General features: G+C 41.9%; 1 protein-coding gene across 6 annotated transcripts in view; it reads left to right on the top strand.

Moving 5' to 3' along the window:
- Positions 1–20,970, top strand: part of septin6 (septin 6) — a 42,503-nt gene extending 21,533 nt beyond the window's left edge. Inside the window, exons 6-11 of one of the 6 annotated variants that reach the window (XR_002468504.3) lie at positions 790–886; positions 1,762–1,930; positions 9,812–9,944; positions 11,740–11,930; positions 13,066–13,125; positions 14,979–16,338. Coding sequence is in view for 5 of the 6 variants with exons in the window: in XM_021561480.3 (XP_021417155.1) it covers positions 790–886; positions 1,762–1,930; positions 9,812–9,944; positions 11,740–11,930; positions 17,200–17,224 (615 nt within the window). In the remaining variant the exon portion in view is untranslated. Of the gene's footprint in view, positions 1–789; positions 887–1,761; positions 1,931–9,811; positions 9,945–11,739; positions 11,931–13,065; positions 13,126–13,798; positions 13,844–14,978; positions 16,339–17,199 lie in introns of those variants that run through there. The other 5 variants (XM_021561483.3, XM_021561482.3, XM_021561480.3 and 2 more) reach the window with 5 other exon arrangements.
- The last annotated feature ends 83 nt before the right edge of the window (positions 20,971–21,053 follow it).

Here is a 21,053-nt window from a genome sequence, read left to right on the forward strand (position 1 = left end):
TGTTTTGTGAGGCCAAGTAATACAATATACGTACATCTACAGGAGTAGATGTAGTTGTGTATCTGTACCCCTCGAGTGAGTTTCCTTTCACTATGAGTTGTGAGTCATTTATTCTGTTCATTCTCAGAACATTGAAAAAGCAGCACTAGAGCAGGATACGAGCACCATCTGTGTCCTCCTCCTCCACCAGTCCAGTACAGTGTATGACAATCAGCTAGCTCTTGCTACAGGAAGCTCTGTGTGGGAAAGGGCCCCTGGCCGCTGACTAACGGGCCGGGGTTAAATGAGCGGACCATGAGGAGTGACATAAGAGAGTGGAGAATGCCAATGCTTCTGACTGAGCAGAACCCAGCTGATTTGCGTTAGTCAATTAGCTCTCAAGACTCTCGCCCTCCGATCTCACGAAGACGCCACCACTCTGGCAGAAAGGCCACCCACTCCCATCACTGCAGTCAGAAGCCCTTGCTGTTGGATGAATGGAACGTGTATTAACTTGCAATACAGACCTAACATGATTCACATCACTTGCAATTAACTTTGTGTTAGGTTCACTCTGCCAATTGTTTTGCCTGTCAAGAGATGTGCTCCAATTGATCCAAATCTAAACAAATAAATAATCAAGTTGTGTAATGGAGTGATAACATGGAATGATAATTGCAGGAAGTGTCAATCGTGTGTGTGCTTGCATGATGTGTGTGTATTTGTGTGTTGTGTTTGATAAAAAGAGAGAAAGGCAGAAAGATGGACTCAGGTGTCACTGCACTAACGAGAATCCCTTCTGCTCCGCAGGCCCATTTGCCGTTTGCCGTGGTGGGAAGCACGGAGGAAGTGAAGATCGGCAACAAGATGGTGAAAGCGCGGCAGTACCCCTGGGGGACGGTACAGGGTAAGCTAGGTCACGTACAACAGGGGAAATGAGAGGGGGGGTGTCCTTCCATTTTTGGCCAACATTTCCCTCCCACTCATTCCGCCCCAACTCCCTTAACAACTACATTCATACCGTCAAGAGGGAAGCTATCACTGCTGCTTATGTAATCTCATTCAAGTTTGTCTATTTAACAATGCATGCGCCCACTCTTCCATAACTGTATGAGCTACAGCAGCGGTTGCTTGAGTCATGTCACAAATGTCGGAGGGTTCTATGGGATTGATTTATTTCAAACGAGTCAATAATACTTGAAAAGTGGTAGGTCATGAAACCTGTGAGCATTATCAGGGTAAGTCACTGATTTACCATAGGAATACAAATGTGAAACATCTCGTATTCTCAGTATATCAAATTACAAGATATTCAAATGATATAACATATCCTCCGTATTCCCACACCTTATCACCTGTCAATTCGTTATTTGGCCACCTTACGTGGCCCTCCGCTAGATTCTAAAACCAGAAATGAACCCTCCATAGGGCATGAATGGAGCTGTGTACATTTGTTATTAGTGTTCACTGAGTATTACACAAGCCTGCACATTTCAATCACACTTTAATCAGAAATGTGTTTAAAACAAGCAATTATGTGAGTTGTGAATGTGTGGTTCTGGTCTTTTACAATGGCTGTTGTTTGTTCAATCTGTAGTGGTTAATGGATTGACCCACGTTGTCAACCAGTGGTAGTGTTTTAATCAAACGCTGTTGAGTAGTAGCTGTCTGACGTGTGTGTGTGTGGTGTGTGTGGTGTGTGTGTGTGTGTGTGTGTGTGTGTGTGTGTGTGTGTGTGTGTGTGTGTGTGTGTGTGTGTGTGTGTGTGTGTGTCGTCGGCAGTGGAGAATGAAAACCACTGTGACTTTGTGAAGCTGAGAGAGATGCTAATCAGGGTGAACATGGAGGATCTTAGAGAGCAGACTCACACCAGACACTATGAGCTCTACCGTCGCTGCAAGCTGGAGGAGATGGGCTTCAAGGACACAGACCCCGACTGCAAACCCTTCAGGTGAGGCTGCTTCTCTCCATATTTCCTCCTTACTTCCTGTTTCCTCTTACTTCCCTACATCCCTCAGAGACTGCGTCCCGATTCTCCACCCTGCTGCACACTCCTTGTCGTGGATTTTACAATGGTGTAAACTGCCTCCACAGGGAAAACTTTTGTCTGGTTATTTATTTTCTTTAGCCACAAAACCCCTAGCAACAATAATTAGAGCTCATGGCTCAATCCGGGGCATAGAGATTGGTGGAGATCAACATGTGACATCATTGTATGCAGATTACATTTTAATTAATTGATCTGAACCAGAATATTCTCTGACATGCTTTTATTACTGTTGGACACATGGTGCTGTGTCCATATTCAAAGTAAATTGGGAGAACTGAAATAATGCCCATTTGTAATCATGACTTCTCAAGCTTAGAAAATACATCTAAGTGGAAATAGACAAAGACATATGACATCCCTGGGTGTACTGATACCATGCAGTCTGGAGGAGGCATATAAAATCAATTACTCTCCTTTAATAGATAGGTTGAATCCGATGTTCAGAGATCTCTCCCTTTCTCTATGATGCATAGGGTCAACATAATCAAAATGAATATATTAATAAGGTTGATGTATTTATTCCAGGCCCTGTCAGTTTCAATTCCATCCAACTTTTTAAAATAAAATGGCCTGCTCTCCAACTTTAATTGGAATGGAAAGACCTCAAGAGTCACATTGACTGTTTAATACTTCCTCTAGAAAGCTGGAGGTCTTGGACTACCTCATAGGAAGATGTATTACTGGGCTGTACAACTGCTTTCACTTAAACAATGGAAATCAGTCTATCCTCCTATCCATGGAGGACTATTGAAGCCGTACATGTAATACGTTGTGATCTAAAATATATTCACTACTAAAAACAGACAGTCCATGATTCTCAATGTCATTAATGTTTTGGAAAATGTACATCAATTCATGAGGTGGAAAGAACAAATATCGCCAGGCACCCCTATTTGGAATAACCTCACCTTACCTCCAGTGTTTAATGATAACACCTTTAAGTCCTTGTTCCAAAGTGGCATTATGAATTTTGAACATGGATCTCTACTAATTCAATCAATTACAAGAAAGACTTGAATTATCCAAGGCCGATTTCTTTTAAGTTCTTCCATTCAGAAAGCTTATTCAATCACTTCAACAGAATCTGGATGAACCGACGGCTTCTAGCATAGAAAAAATACGGAAAGAGGCTGCTACGCTAAAGAAGTTGATTGCCAAGTTATATCAAGGGTTGATTTAAACTCTACCAGATGGTTCAGAACCTAGATGGAAACCATGGGAAACAGATCTAAAGGAAGACATTGAGGAGAACTATTGGTCACAGATATGTTCCAAGATGGCATAGCAGTCGGATGTCTATTTGTCCTGTCCCGTCCCATGTATATATAGTTTTCTTCGTATATATTTTTTATACTTTTTTATCTCAATTTCCATCTACGGACTGAACATCCTCTCCTGCAACCCTCCTCACCCAATGTGGTACGGATCTGCAATTCTTTTACACTTTGGAACTGGAACCTCCATTAGAAGCTAGCCAGCTAACTAGCTACTAGCTAGTAGTCAGTTAGCCAGTGCTAGCGGTCATCACCATTAACTCGGACATCAGCCAGCCTCAGCCCGGTCAATTCCTGCCAGTATGCACAGCGCGATATCAACCCAGAGCATATCGGACTGCTTTTTCCATACCACATCTCTGGATTCCAGCAAGCTCTGAACCTTTACACCGGATTATCGCAGCTAGCTAGCTGCTACCCGAGTGCCTACTCCTGGCTAACGTCTCTGTCCCGAAGCAAGCACCAGTTAGCCTGGAGCTAGCCTCGAGCTAGGCCCATCTCCCGGCTAGCCAAAGAGGTCCTTCAGCCAATTCTTGGGTTACAATAACTATTTTGCCAATTGGCCTGGACCCTTTTACTGCCGACATGGAGCCCCAACGATCCATCACAACCGGTCTACCGACGTAACTGTCCAAGGGGGTTTCAACAGGCTATTCTGTTACGATGTCGCCGAAGAATTATCTACTAGCCCCGGCCCGTTAGCTTTTCTGAACGATGTGTCCCCTGCTCGCCTAGCGTAGTAGTGACTACATAACGGCACCCTGACTCACCTATTGCTGCTCCTTTGACCCTTTGACCCAATGATCACTCAGCTACACAGCTGATGCCCTCTGGACTGTTTCAATAACACGGTACCTCTTTTTGTTTACTTGTCGGCCCCAGCCTCAAACTCAGGTCCTGTATGTACCTAATTAACCCGCCCGCCCATTCATCGCCAATTACCCGTTGTTGTCTTAGCTCTCCTGATCAACACCTGTGTTTGCTTTATGTCTCTCTCTAATGTCAATATGCCTTGTCTACTGCTGCCTTGGCTAGTTCTTACTGTTTTATTTCACTGTAGAGCCCTCAGTCCCGCTCAAAATGCCTTAGAGAGCTCTTTTGTCCCACCCCATGCACATGCGGAGACATCACCTGGCTTAAAGGGTGCCTCCAGAGATGAAACCTCTCTAATTTTCACTCAATGCCTAGGTTTACCTCCACTATACTCACATCTTACCTTACCATTGTCTGTACTTTATGCCCTGAATCTATTCTACCATGCCCAGAAATCTGCTCCTTTTATTCTCTGTCCCCAACGCACTAGACGACCAGTTCTTATAGCCTTTAGCCTTACCCATATCCTACTCCTCCTCTTTTCCTCTGGTGATGTAGAGGTTAACCCAGGCCCTGTAGTCCCCAGTTCCACTCCTATTCCCCAGGCGCTATCTTTTGTTGACTTCTGTAACCGTAAAAGCCTTGGTTTCATGCATGTTAACATTAGAAGCCTCCTCCCTAAGTTTGTTTTATTCACTGCTTTAGCACACTCCACCAACCCTGATGTCCTAGCCGTGTCTGAATCCTGGCTTAGGAAGGCCACCAAAAATTCTGAAATTTCCATTCCCAACTACAACATTTTCTGCCAAGATAGAACTGCCAAACGGGGTGGAGTTGCAATCTACTGCAGAGATAGCCTGCAGAGTTCTGTCATGCTATCCAGGTCTGTGCCCAAACAGTTCGAGCTTCTACTTTTAAAAATCCACCTTTCCAGAAATAAGTCTCTCACTGTTGCCGCTTGTTATTGACCTCCCTCAGCCCCCAGCTGTGCCCTGGACACCATATGTGAATGATTTGCCCCCCATTAATCTTCAGAGTTTGTAATGTTACGTGACCTAAACTGGGATATGCTTAACATCCCGGCCGTCCTACAATCTAAGCTGGATGCCCTCAATCTCACACAAATAATCAAAGAACCTACCAGGTACAACCCTAAGTCCGTAAACACGGTCCGTAAACTCCGTAAGTCCGTAAACTCTTAGATATCATCCTGACCAACCTGCCCTCTAAATACACCTCTGCTGTCATCAACCAGGATCTCAGAGATCACTGCCTCGTTGCCTGCGTTCGCGGTCAAACGACCACCCTTCATCACTGTCAAACGCTCCCTAAAACACTTCAGCGAGCAGTCCTTTCTAATCAACCTGGCCCGGGAATCCTGGAAGGATATTGACCTCATCCCGTCAGTAGAGGATGCCTTTGTTATTCTTTAAAAATTTAACATTTTATTTTAAATAAGCATTCCCCGTTCAAAAAATGTACAACTAAGAACAGATATAGCCCTTGGTTCACTCCAGACTTGACTGCCCTTGACCAGCACAAAAACATCCTGTGGCGTACTGCATTAGCATCGAATAGCCTCTGCGATATGTAACTTTTCAGGGAAGTTAGGAACCAATTTACACAGGCAGTTAGGAAAGCAAAGGCTAGCTTTTTCAAACAGAAATTTGCATCCTGTAGCACAAACTCCCAAAAGTTCTGGGACACTGTAAAGTCCATGGAGAATAAGAGCACCTCCTCCCAGCTGCCCACTGCACTGAGGATAGGAAACACTGTCACCACTGATAAATCTATGATAATCTATCATTTCAATAAGAATTTTTCAATGGATGGCCTTGCTTTCCACCTGGCTACCCGTGCCCGGTCAACAGCTCTGCACCCACCACAGCAACTTGGCCAAACCTCCCCCATTTCTTCACCCCAATCCAGATAGCTGATGTTCTGAACAAGCTGTATAATTTGGACCCCTACAAATCAGCTGGGCTAGACAATCTGGACCCTCTCTTTCTAAAAGTATCTGCCGCAATTGTTGCAATCCCTATTTCTAGCCTGTTCAACCTCTCTTTTGTATCGTCTGAGATCCGTGGTCATCCCCCTCTTCAAAAGGGCGACACTCTAGGCCCAAACTGTTACAGTCTTATATATATCCTACCCTGCCTTTCTAAAGTCTTTGAAAGCCAAGTTAACAAACGGATCACCGACCATTTCGAATCCCACCGTACCTTTTCCGCTATGCAATCTGGTTTCCGAGCGGGTCATGGGTGCACCTCAGCCATGCTCAAGGTCCTAAACGATATCATAACCGCCATCAATGAAAGACAATACTGTGCAGCTGTCTTCCTCGACCTGGCCGAGGCTTTTGACTCTGTCAATCACCGCATTCTTATCGGCAGACTCAACAGCCTTGGTTTCTCAAATGACTGCCTCGCCTGGTTCACCAACTACTTCTCAGATAGAGTTCAGTGTGTCAAATCGGAGGGCCTGTTGTCCGGACCTCTGGCAGTCTCTATGGGGGTGCAACAGGGTTCAATTCTCGGGCCGACTCTTTTCTCTGTATACATCAATGATGTCGCTCTTGCTGCTGATGATTCTCTGATCCACCTCTACGCAGACGACACCATTCTGTATAATTCTGGCCCTTCTTTGGACACTGTGTTAACTTCTTGCGGATCAGTGGAACGCTAGTGTCCCATTTCGAAAACTTCCGGTGAAATTGCAGAGCGCCTAATTCAAATTAAATTACTATAAATATTAAACTTTCCTGAAATCACAAGTGCAATACATCAAAATGAAGCTAAACTTGTTGTTAATCCATCTGCCGTGTCAGATTTCAAAAATGCTTTACGCTGAAAGCAAATCATGTGATTATCTGAGGACAGCGCCCAGCACACAAATACATAACAAATAATTTTCAACCAGGGAGTTGCGACACGAAAGTCAGAAATAGCGATATAATATATGCCTTACCTTTGAAGATCTTCTTCTGTTGGCACTCCAAAAGGTCCCAGTTACATTACAAATGATCATTTTGTTCGATAATGTCTTTCTTTATATCTATAAAAACTCAGTTTAGCTGGCACGCTTCAGTCAATAATCCACTCGGTTTCCTCCTTCAAAATGCATACAAAATGAATCCCAAGCGTTAGCAATAAACGTAATAAACGTATCCAAACAAGTCAATCAATGTTTATAATCAAACCTTAGGTGCCCTAATACGCAAATAAACAATACAATTTAAGACGGAGAATCGTTATTGTCTTTACCGGAGAAAAATACCAAAGAACGCGCTCTCATTCACGCGACTGGAAACACTACAGCCAAAATGGGAGCCACCTAGAAAAACTACAATTTCTGGCTCATTTTTCCAAAAACCAGCCTGAAACCCTTTCTAAAGACTGTTGACATCAAGTGGAAGCCCTAGGAACTGCAATCAGGCACGATTTCGCCCTATTATAAAAGTGCCAGCCATTGAAATCAGTGGGGGATGGTTTGTCCTCGGGGTGGGATGGTTTGTCCTCGGGGTTGTGCCTGCTATTTCAGTTCTGTTATACTCACAGGCATTATTTTAACAGTTTTAGAAACTATAGATGCATAACCTAGCTTCTGGGCCTGAGTAGCAGGCAGTTTACTTTGCTTTTCATCAGGACGTCACAATACCGCCCCCTATCCCAAGGAAGTTAACAAACTTCTAGATGCGCTTCAATGCCATGCAACACTCCTTCCATGGTCTCCAACTGCTCTTAAATGCAAGTAAAACTAAATGCATGCTCTTCAACCGATCGCTGCCCGCACCTGCCCGCCCATCCAGCATCACTGCTCTCGACGGTTCTGACTTAGAAGATGTGGACAACTACAAATAACTAGGTATCTGGTTAGACTGTAAACTCTCCTTCCAGACTCACATTAAGCATCTCCAATCAAACATTTCATCAAGAATCGGCTTCCTATTTTGCAACATAGCATCCTTCATTCATGCTGCCAAACGTACCCTCGTAAAACTGACTATCCTACCGAGCCCTGACTTCAGCGATGTCATTTACAAAATAGCCTCCAACACTCTACTCAGCAAATTGGATGTAGTCTATCACAGTGCCATCCGTTTTGTCACCAAAGCCCCATATACTACCCACCACTGCGACCTGTATGCTATCGTTGGCTAGCCCTCGCTTCATATTCGTCGCCAAACCCACTGGCTCCAGGTCATCTATAAGTCTTTTCTAGGTAAATTCCCGCCTTATCTCAGCTCACTGGTCACCATAGCAGCACCCACCTGTAGCACGCGCTCCAGCAGGTATATTTCACTGGTCGTCCCCAAAGCCAACTCCTCCTTTGGCCACCTTTCCTTCCAGTTATCTGCTGCCAATGACTTGAACGAATTGCAAAAATCACTGAAGCTGGAGACTCATATCTCCCTCACTAACTTTAAGCATCAGCTGTCAGAGCAGCTTACCGATCATTGCACCTGTACACAGCCCATCTGTAAATATCCCACCCAACTACCTCATCCCTATATTGTAATTGTTTTTTTTGGCACCTTTGCACCCTAGTATCTCTACTTGCACATTCATCTTCTGCACATCTATCACTCCAGTGTTTAATTGCTAAATTGTAATTATTTCGCCACTATGGCCTATTTATTGCCTTACTTCCCTAATCTTACCTAATTTTCACACACTGTATATAGACTTTTCTATTGTGTTATTGACTGTACGTTTGTTTATTCCATGTGTAACTCTGTTGTTGTTTGTGTCGCATTGCTTTGCTTTATCTTGGCCAGGTTGCAGTTGTAAATGAGAACTTGTTCTCAACAAGCCTACCTGGTTAAATAAAGGTGAAATAAAAAATATTATGTGAAATCGTTTATACCTGCTCCTACAACGGTAGACAGAAACTACTGCAATTTAATATAATTCATAGGACTTACTACACTCCTGCCAGAATGCATCTAATGCGCCCAGAAATGTCACATCTCTGTTGGAGATGCAAAAAGCACAAAGGAACCCTATTACATATGCTGTGGTCCTGTGGTAAACTGACAATGTATGTGCTATCGTTTCATTGTGTTTAGTCATTTATATCCATCCATCTCCAAGATTATGTCTGTTGGGAAATGTAAATATTGGTGATTAATATCAGAGGACGTTTTGTAATCTAGGTCTAATTGCTGCAAAAAATGGAACCCCATCAATTGGAAAGCCTTATATTCACCTTCAATAACAAACAGGAGGACTGAACTATCTAGCTACAATCCCATAAGACTATATATTATAAAATGAAACATAAACCAGGCATGTTTGACCGAATTTGGAAAATATATGTTGACCACCTAAAAGAATGCTTTGTATAGTGTGCGTTTTATTTTTGTGTTGTAGTCATGTAGAAAACCCTTTTTTAATTAAAAAAAAATAGTTTAAAAAAATAAAGGAACTCCCTTCAGTCAATTCCTAACATAATTCCAATGCTTTGAACTCCATGGCGAGGAGTGTGCCAGAGCACTCTTTAGGAGAAGGGTGAAGAAACGGTATGCACCACTTTCCACTTTCTACCACCCCCTTAGTTAATCACAACCACCTGTATCATTTTGATTTAAATGGCAGTCTGCTCTATTCCACTGTAATGATAGACATAGTACTAACATATATGACTCATTAGTATGACATAATTTATGTCTTTCCTCTTTCTGTGTGGACCCCAGTCTGCAGGAGACGTACGAGGCCAAGAGGAACGAGTTCATGGGAGAGCTGCAGAAGAAAGAGGAAGAGATGAGGCAGATGTTCGTCCAGAGAGTCAAGGAAAAGGAGGCTGAGCTGAAGGAGGCCGAGAAAGAGGTTTGTGTATGTGTGTATACAGGAAGGTACAGTGCCTTGCGAAAGTATTCGGCCCCCTTGAACTTTGCGACCTTTTGCCACATTTCAGGCTTCAAACATAAAGATATAAAACTGTATTTTTTTGTGAAGAATCAACAACAAGTGGGACACAATCATGAAGTGGAACGACATTTATTGGATATTTCAAACTTTTTTAACAAATCAAAAACTGAAAAATTGGGCGTGCAAAATTATTCAGCCCCTTTAAGTTAATACTTTGTAGCGCCACCTTTTGCTGCGATTACAGCTGTAAGTCGCTTGGGGTATGCCTCTATCAGTTTTGCACATCGAGAGACTGACATTTTTTCCCATTCCTCCTTGCAAAACAGCTCGAGCTCAGTGAGGTTGGATGGAGAGCATTTGTGAACAGCAGTTTTCAGTTCTTTCCACAGATTCTCGATTGGATTCAGGTCTGGACTTTGACTTGGCCATTCTAACACCTGGATATGTTTATTTTTGAACCATTCCATTGTAGATTTTGCTTTATGTTTTGGATCATTGTCTTGTTGGAAGACAAATCTCCGTCCCAGTCTCAGGTCTTTTGCAGACTCCATCAGGTTTTCTTCCAGAATGGTCCTCTATTTGGCTCCATCCATCTTCCCATCAATTTTAACCATCTTCCCTGTCCCTGCTGAAGAAAAGCAGGCCCAAACCATGATGCTGCCACCACCATGTTTGACAGTGGGGATGGTGTGTTCAGCTGTGTTGCTTTTACGCCAAACATAACGTTTTGCATTGTTGTCAAAAAGTTCAATTTTGGTTTCATCTGACCAGAGCACCTTCTTCCACATGTTTGGTGTGTCTCCCAGGTGGCTTGTGGCAAACTTTAAACAACACTTTTTATGGATATCTTTAAGAAATGGCTTTCTTCTTGCCACTCTTCCATAAAGGCCAGATTTGTGCAATATACGACTGATTGTTGTCCTATGGACAGAGTCTCCCACCTCAGCTGTAGATCTCTGCAGTTCATCCAGAGTGATCATGGGCCTCTTGGCTGCATCTCTGATCAGTCTTCTCCTTGTATGAGCTGAAAGTTTAGAGGGACGGCCAGGTCTTGGTAGATTTGCAGTGGTCTGATACTCCTTCCATTTCAATATTATCGCTTGCACAGTGCTGCTTGGGAAATATTTTTGTATCCAAATACGGCTTTAAAACTTCTTCACAACAGTATCTCGGACCTGCCTGGTGTGTTCCTTGTTCTTCATGATGCTCTCTGCGCTTTTAACGGACCTCTGAGACTATCACAGTGCAGGTGCATTTATACGGAGGCTTGATTACACACAGGTGGATTGTATTTATCATCATTAGTCATTTAGGTCAACATTGGATCATTCAGAGATCCTCACTGAACTTCTGGAGAGAGTTTGCTGCACTGAAAGTAAAGGGGCTGAATAATTTTGCACGCCCAATTTTTCAGTTTTTGATTTGTTAAAAAAGTTTGAAATATCCAATAAATGTCGTTCCACTTCATGATTGTGTCCCACTTGTTGTTGATTCTTCACAAAAAAATACAGTTTTATATCTTTATGTTTGAAGCCTGAAATGTGGCAAAAGGTCGCAAAGTTCAAGGGGGCCGAATACTTTCGCAAGGCACTGTATCTCTGTTACTAGTTAACGCTTTAATTCTGCCATCTCATCACCAATCCTACCAACCTAAGAAGAACTAGGGTTACATGTGCGACATCTCTGTTTGCTACAGATATCACACCTAAATTAGTTTCTATCTGAGATGTAAGTCTTCTCCCTCGCAACACAGCTGCACGAGAAGTTTGACCGGCTCAAGAAGCTGCACCAGGATGAGAAGAAGAAGCTGGAAGACAAGAAGAAATCCCTGGATGACGAGCTCAACGGGTTCAAGCAGAAAAAGATGGCCGCTGAGCTCCTACAGTCCCAGGCTCTGCAGGCAGGGGGCTCCACCACACTCAAGAGGGACAAGGAGAGGAAAAAGTAAGTGTCTCCGGCGTTCACCTCCCTACTACTCACACAGCAGGCAGTGTTCAGGGTCGTGTTCATTAGGCACCCAAACAGAATAGAACAGACTGAAACAGGGAGGGACTCCCTGGACCTGTCAAATGAGAAACGCTCATTTTCATGTTTAGTTCGAAACGCTTTAACATGGTTCATGTTGCCTGCCTTAATGAACACAACCCAGCTATACTTGAGGATTCCTTAGGGATACTAGACTGGAGCAATCTGATCTAGGAGGATCAAAGACCAACTGGATAAATTGTGACTATAGTGTTTCCCCTAGATTGTTTCCCAGGCTGAGCGCAAAGGCCCCCAAATCAACATTCAGGGCCTCATTAACCAAAATGAGGGGTGCCCCGCCTATACAATAATAGGGGAACACTGGGTCATTCATTCCACAGAATAGGTGCCATCCAAAATGATGTAATACTGTCCTTCCCTATCCACGCATGTGTATTTGGTGATACAGAGAGTGGGATGGACTGATCAAAATAGAAATGTGATTTAATTCTGTGCTGTATGTATGTGGACCACTGTATGCTGTTGTTGCATCACTGCACCTCAGATATAAAGAAGTCTGGCACACACCACACCTAGAAAAACGACAAACTCCTTATCGAAGCTTTCATTTGCCTTGTGTCGATGCATTTCCAGGAACGCTTTGCCTGACCGTTAATGTCACTGAGCACTGAGTGGTTTCTCTCCACAGTCTAATGGATGAGTGATAATCAACGGAACTGACTGATTATTTGGAAATGGAGGAGCAATAGATGTCGTGATGCTTCGCTTAACAGTCTAGCAAGCCTTTGCTCTTATTCCTTTATAACTATGGTATAGAGGTGGACTTGCTATTCTTCTACAGAGTAGAGCACTATATCTAGTAATATCCTAAACCAGATTCATCTAAATTAGACTTGGTATTACAGGAATCTGATTGTATTTACCCTACACTAGGGACACTGCTGGTATAAGCCTATATGCCATAGGAATGTTGGTTGTCATTTTTACAGCTTGTTTTATCTGTAGTATAGGGCTGCAGTATTAGGGCCATGGTGACAGAGTTGTTGTCGTGGGTCCCTTCATGTTGGTAATCACTCCTGGTTGTGTATTCAAGCTGATGTGAGCCCTGTCACCGGCCCCGTTAGAAAGAAAGAAGACACTTGCACTGAGAAAGGTTTTTTAAAATTCTAAATGATTTTCTTTACAGTTCTTCTGTCCTTTCTCTCCACTATCTCTGAACTCTGGACTTTTCCCCCTGCCAGGCAGCTGTTTTTCCACCTCACATGGTTCACTTTACTCTACTCCCCATTCACTTCATGTCTCTGGGTTACTGATCAAAACATTATTAGCCAGTTTCCTGGACACAGATTAAGGCTTGACCTAGACTAAAAAGCCTAGCTTCATCTTGTCTGAGAAACTGGCCGAATGAATGATAGTTAAATACTTCCTCGTTTGCTAAACCTATGGATCCCAAACTTGGAGCCTTTCTATTTCCTTATCTAGTGCAAAATATAAGCCTGTAGATAGCTTATGCTACAAATTAATGTTTTGTTCAGGAACCAAAGGACATGAGCATGGCATGTTTTAGTGAGTGGTGTAGATGTGACATGTGTATGTGTTGCCGCGTTCAAAACAACTCGGAAACTGACATTTCCGACGTATAAACTGGTTGTAGAAAGATGAGGCCCAAGTTTCCCACTTTGAAAATATCTAAATCAGCCAATAGAAAGCTCTACACAAAAAAACATATTTAACTCTGAGGTTCCTAGTTTCCAAGTTGTCTTGAATGCACCATATTTCTCCTGTGAGTGCATGTGTCACCTATGTTCATCCATGCTGTTTTACAGTTAACTCCTCCACTTGCTGCATGCTGCATGAGGCATCTTGTCCTGGTAAGGCTTGCATACTCAACTGTTCCCCTGGTAACCAATGACAAAAAGCACATAAATCAATGTTTAAATACATGTTAATCAGATGTGAGTTCTACACATAAATGAGAAGGGAGTCCTCACATTATAATTAGAAATGTATTTCAATAAGTATTTTAACTTCTAGCAGCTGGTAGAAATGCAGGCAACAATATGTCTACTATCAACACCACAACAATCTGCATTTGTGGTCCACCCTGCCCAGCCACTACACAAAGAGACATTCAGAGTCCTGCAGAAACTGCAGGGTCACGCTAGTGCGCTGTTCAGCTATAGTGCCAATCCTTGTGTACAAGGATTTTCTATAGCAATGTTTTTGTTGTTGATCCTTCAGCTATTTGACACCCACCTCTTTGTTGATACAAAAGAAAAACCCACTGAGAGATACGCTATTCATACAGCCTCAGCCATACACTCATCAACAGAAAGGGTTCCAAAATAGTTATTCGGCTGTCCCCATCTGTGGTAGTCCATAAAGTAAGGAGCCTTGCACAAGCCCAAACGGCAGGAGCCTATCTCCTGTTTCTGTAGCGTTGGTCAGCTTGGACACCTGGACAACACTAGTCTATCACAGGACCTTACCCCCAATCCTTGATGCTGAATGCCAAGCAGAGACACATCAGGTCCCATTTTAAATTCTTTGGTATGACCTGGCCGGGATGGAACTCCCAACCTTCCAATCCCAGGGCGGACACTCTAACCACAAGGCCACTGAGTTGGTGTGGTGTCTATTAGCATACCAAGTCAATTTAGTTTCAACAGACACTCTAAATCTCCCCACCCCCATTCACTCATAAGTCCTATAAACAGTAACAACCTAAGTGCATGTTCCTTTTAACATTACATTTTACCACTAACATGAAGAATGTGATTCTGTCATTTGATTAAAAAGTATGTCTATCACAGGAAGTTGGTGGCACCTTCATTGGCGAGGACAGGCTTGTGGTAATGGCTGGTTTCCATGTGTTTGATGCCATTCCATTAGTGCCGTTTCGGCCATTATTATGAGCCGTCCTCCCTTCAGCAGCCTCCTGTGGTATCTACCAGTGTTAGCGTTAACCCCTAGAAAGCAGTAATGGTCCTTCTCTCTCGTTTCCAGTTAAGGATTCCTGTAGGAATGATTTTTCACCCCATCCCTGGCAGTGCCATGCTGTTCTCTGTGCCCTCCAGCCCTCCCCCTCTCCCCTATTCCAAACCCCACACAGGCCCCTGCACTGTGGAAGATTCCAGCCATTACTGTGAATGGGAATCCTTGACTCAAACACATCCTTTTTGCGCTAAAGATGCTTGTTTTTGTACGTTATTTTTGTTACGAGCCATCATCCTCTGTTTGCCTGTTTGCTTTCTGTTGGAAAGTATATTTATTTTCTTGTTGTTTTTGTTGTTGACCTGTTCTGCATGACTGAGTGTGCTTTTTACTTTTACATGCACAACTACTGCACAACTACTGTTGTGACAGGCAGGAGTTTGTGGAGGCTAAGGTGAAATGTATATCAGCTGTGGTCTGACCAGGCCAGTGGAGTGGGTGTGTTTGTGTGTGTGTGGACACATGTTTACTATACTTGTAAGTACCAGAAGTCCTCTCAATAATAGTAAACCAACTAAAATTCAGAGAAGTGAGGACATTTTGTTGGTCCTCACTTGTAATATGACTATTTTAGGGTTAGATTTTGGGTTAGAATTAGGGTTAGAGGTTAAGATTAGGTTAAGAGTTGAGGTAAGGGAAAATTAGATTTTGAATGGAAATCAGTTGTTGGTCCCCCAAAAGACCTCACTAGTATAGTAAGACATAGCTGTCTGTGTGCGTGCTCATTAGCATCTTCCGATCCATGTTTCAGACCACTATTCTACTCACTACCAGGGTATAATCAACCACTCCAATAGTATGACATTATGACGATGTGCGCTGATATCGTGTTGCAATATAATGTGTAATTATTGAAAATTAAGATACTATTATTGTATGTTTTGAATGAGGGCATGTTGTCCACCACCTATCAAGAGAGTAGCCTAGTTCCAGATCAGTTTGTGCTTTTTCCTGCTCGTAACATGGCATGAATAATGAGCGACAGGGAGTTGGCATGATAGCACAAACAGACTGGCACTCAGGCTACGGAGAGAGTGAGTGTTAATCAACTTCTGATGTTATTTCATCTTAGCCTGGTGCATGTGCAAATATGAATGATTTCTTGTCATGTCTTTGCCCATTCCTCATTGTTTTTCATATACTGTACGCTATCTGCATACTTGTTAGCTTTTCACGTTTGCACATTTTACACAAATGTGATTTTGTATATTTCCAGTGCAATTGTGACTTTTAGATTTTTTTCTACATATAACATCATATTTGAAGCCTTTTAACCAAATAATAATAATGTAGGGATCAGTATTGCACTTGTATCAGTGTTACACAAAAAATACTTCATCTCCAAGGGAAATAAAGAGGGAATTTCACCAAATATTTAAACTGTGGCCACGATTATTGTGTATGAAATATTTAATGAAGCAGTAACATAGTATGTAAGTGGGTTCTGCATGTGAGGATATTAGGGTTTCACATTCTGATTACAGTTGAAAACACTAGCTTTGGTCTACATATTTAACTCTCATTCAAGGTTTTTGAGATATCACACCATTGTTATTGTCAAAACAACTCTCCTTACAGAGCTTTACAGAGCAAAATTTTCTGCTAACCTGAATTCATAGGGCTGGATCCTAACTTGGGATATGCGCACGTAACTTGGAATTTCACATAAATCCTGAATTGAATTCAGTGGGAGACTTGCATGAGCATTTTAGCATTCAGCCTTTTACTACTGCACTGCTTTTGTCTGAACAAACTGAGCCAGCAGTCATTCTCCATCCCTCCTGGAGAAACAGGATAGGAACACTCCTTTATTTGGCAGATAAGTGTCAGTGCCAATGAGATTGTTGGGTTTTATTTTCTAATCCACTTCCTTCACATCTGTATCTTGAGGACAGGGTGTTGTTTATCAGAAAAACATTTCCACCCTCCAAAAACATGTCTGTGTCCTTGCTCAATATAATCATGTGGGACAGTTGGTCTGACGAGTGTCCACAGATGTAGGTCTTTTGTTTCCATCTAAATGCATGGAAAAACATTCTTGTACAAGGGTGTAGTAGGTATGGTTTACAACTTCTCACAATCCCTTCTCAAGTTGCTCTTTGTCTCAACATTTCTGGGGAACTGTTGTCCTCAGCTCTTTGGGGTGGCAGGGTGTGCCTTGGTGTGTGGTGTCATTCACACCCTGCTTCAGTCCTGCTGTTCACTGCTCTATGTATTTACCTTTCCTTTGCAGTAATCCCTGGCTCTGCACTGAGTAGGTGCTTCCACCCTCAAGCTTTGCTAAGGGACCAGGCTTTGTGGGTAGCCGGTACCCCAAGGCTGAGGAGAGGCATTGTGGACCCTGGTTTAAAAAAACATGAATCTGCTCTATGTACTAACTAAAAGATACCCCTATACAGTTGAAGTCGGAAGTTTACATACACTTAGTTTGGAGTCATTAAAACTTGTTTTCAACCACTCCACAAATTTCTTGTTAACAGACTATAGTTTTGGCAAGTCGGTTAGGACATCTACTTTGTGCATGACACAATTCATTTTTCCAACAATTGTTTACAGACAGATTAGTTCACTGTATCACAATTCCAGTGGGTCAGAAGTTTACATACACTAAGTTGACTGTGCCTTTAAACAGCTTTGAAAATTCCAGAAAATGATGTCATGGCTTTAGAAGCTTCTGATAGGCTAATTGACATAATTTGAGTCAATTGGAGGTGTACCTGTGGATGTATTTCAAGGCCTACCTTCAAACTCAGTGCCCCTTTGCTTGACATCATGGGGAAATCAAAAGAAATCAGCCAAGACCTCAGATTTTTTTTTTTAGTCTGGTTCATCCTTGGGAGCAATTTCCAAACGCCTGAAGGTACCACGTTCATCTGTACAAACAATAGTACGCAAGTATAAACACCATGGGACCACGTAGCCGTCATATCGCTCAGGAAGGAGACGCATTCTGTCTCCTAGAGATTAATGTACTTTGGTGCGAAAAGTGCAAATCAATCCCAGAACAACAGCAAAGGACCTTGTGAAAATGCTGGAGGAAACAGGTACAAAAGTATCGATATCCACAGTAAAATGAGTCCTATATCAACATAACCTGAAAGGCTGCTCAGCTAGGAAGAAGCCACTGCTCAAAAACCGCCATAAAAAAGCCAGACTACGGTTTGCAACTGCACATGGGGACAAAGATCGGACTTTTTGGAGAAATGTCCTCTGGTCTGATGAAACAAAAATTGAACTGTTTGGCCATAATGACCGTCGTTATGTTTGGAGGGAAAAGGGGGAGGCTTGCAAGCCAAAGAACACCATCCCAACCGTGACGTATGGGGGTGGCAGCATCATGTTGTGGGGGTGCTTTGCTGCAGGAGGGTCTGGTGCACTTCACAAAATAGATGTCATCATGAGGGAAGAAAATTATGTGGATATATTGAAGCAACATCTCAAGACATCAGTCAGGAAGTTAAAGTGGGTCTTCCAAATGGACAATGACCCCAAGCATACTTCCAAATGTGTTGCAAAATGGCTTAAGGACAACAAAGTCAAGGTATTGGAGTGGCCATCGCAAAGCCCTGACCTCAATCCCATAGAACATTTGTGGGAAGAACTGAAAAAGCCTGTACAAGCAAGGAGGTCTACAAACCTGACTCAGTTACACCAGCTCTGTCAGGAGGAATAGGCCAAAATTCACCCAACTTATTGTGGGAAGCTTGTGGGAAGCTACCTGAAACATTTGACCCAAGTTAAACCATTTTTAAAGGCAATGCTACCAAATACTTAATTGACTGTATGTAAACTTCTGACCCACTGGGAATGTGATGAAAGAAATAAAAGCTGAAATAAATCATTCTCTACTATTATTCTGCCATTTCACATTCTTAAAATGAAGTGGTGATCCTAACTGACCTAAGACAGGGAATCTTTACTAGGATTAAATGTCAGGAATTGTGAAAAACTGAGTTTAAATGTATTTGGCTAAGGTGTATGTACACTTTCGACTTCAACTGTATGTATATCACTGCTGCTCTAACTATATGTGCTCACTATGTGTCTTAATCTTAATATCTTGTCTATGGCTATGCCTTTTGTCATGTCGTGTGTTTTTGCTGTGCTGACTTTGATGATTAATATCAGCATTTGCTCTTTGTTTCTGTAAGATTGACATTTCTGGACTATGTTGTTGTGCACGTCTTGGTAGTTTTTCCATCATATTAGGTTTATTAAAATTGTCCATGTTTGATTTATTAAATGACATTGAATACCCTTTTGGGATTTTCAGAGGACGTAATATCTGCTGCGAGCAGTTAATTAGACTTGTCTCGATGAAGGGATTAAGCTATTTATTAAATGTTTTAAATCAGAATTATGCTCAAATCGAATTAGTCAGCTATAGTATGGTATTATATTAGTAGTTTTTTTTACGACACTGGCCGTACATTTGTAATGTAGTTTGTGTAATTTGAAGTACAGTAGCAACTATACATGCCTTAGGAAAACCCAAATACTTTCTGTCTTTCCTCCCAAAATGTCAGTAATCCTTGTTTCTTATTTATCTTGAACCTTGCCTTCTGGTAAGCACTGTTGCCTGGGCCTCTCTTGTAACTTTGCATTTGTCTCTTCCTCTCTCTAGCTTCTTTTAATCTGTCTTGCCCACCTGTCTGAAGAGGGGATTGCAGCTTCAACGAGAACTAAGCACCCGTTTCCTCTTCCTGTCTTTTCTCTCTGCGTCAACCTTTTTTAACTTCTATCTCATCTGCTTTGTTGACCATGGCCTAATGTGGGCTTCACATGGTATTTTTTGGATAGTTTACGTTTTGTCACCTAATCAAGGTATACTTTGGCTAGTGGGAGTCCTTCACACTTAATATTTTGCAGCTCCGTCTTGGTGTATGAATGAACAAAGCTTTGCTCAGGTAGGATTCTAAACGGTTGTTCAAGAGAAACACATCTAATCAATAGTTTCATTCTACCAATTGTAACAGAGCCAAGGCTCTGGATTAATTTATATTTTTCACAAAACTATCTGAATTTCATTGACAGTTAATTTTAAGGAAGTCTTTATGTAATAACATTCAATCATATATTACATCCATTTTGAGAAGGGCTTATTCTGTTTGAAATAACCAATACTATCATAAATAACCTATATGATTAATGTGCTCCTCATTCAAAGGGGGAGTTAGTTTTGAATACAAATAGCATAACCCAGATCTCAATAAAACACTGATAAAACCAAAATACATTCATTTGGTGATTGATAGAGCAAAGTGTGACATCTAACCTTACATGTGTGACTAGTAGATACTTTTGTCAGTTAAAAAACAAAAGACAACTGCGATCCAAAACAGTGTTCTTTATGTTCACTGCATAGGTTGTTTCATTGCAACTTAGAAGAGCCAGAGCCGTATTCATGTCAAGCACTTATTTAGTGAAAACACCTTTTCCGTTCTGAAATACCATGTAGGTCACATTTAATGCCCCTTACACATTGTGCTTTAACTACCATCACCCTATTCTGTATTTTGCATGTCTAATGCTCTTTTATTTCATCACTTCTGTGATCTTGACCTTTTGCTCCCATAGCTGTTTTCTCACCTAACAGTTCCGTCTTGCACTATTTCACATTTGGTGCTCTATATTGTTTGGATCAGTTTTATCTTGTGTATTACTCCTTGTTATACCCTTCTCCACAATTTTCAGCATCCATATTGCCAAATATTACAATAAGATGGAGTTGAATCCTAGGTACAGATGGAAATATTTGTATAATTTATAAGGATATATTTTGTGTATTGAAGTGGAGACCTGTTTATGAGATATGATCTTTGGATGTGACTCTTCTCTCTGTGTAGTTACATTTTGGTGTAAGAAATTGTCATACATTTTTCTAGCATCTGCCATAATCACCCCTCCTAGTGAATTATCTGTCCACACCACAAATGAATTATGAAATATTTTATTGTAGTTTCATTCCATTGATGTACTTTTTCAATAAAATTATGAAAATAAAGTGTGCATTTGTTTTGTTAAGCCAAATTACTTAGTTGTGCAAATAAACATTGGTGTTGTATAAATATTCACACATTGAAATTT

The sequence above is a fragment of the Oncorhynchus mykiss genome, chromosome 14 (assembly GCF_057628025.1).
Source record: "Oncorhynchus mykiss isolate SJ-2025 chromosome 14, ASM5762802v1, whole genome shotgun sequence".
Taxonomy (NCBI): Eukaryota; Metazoa; Chordata; class Actinopteri; order Salmoniformes; family Salmonidae; genus Oncorhynchus; species Oncorhynchus mykiss.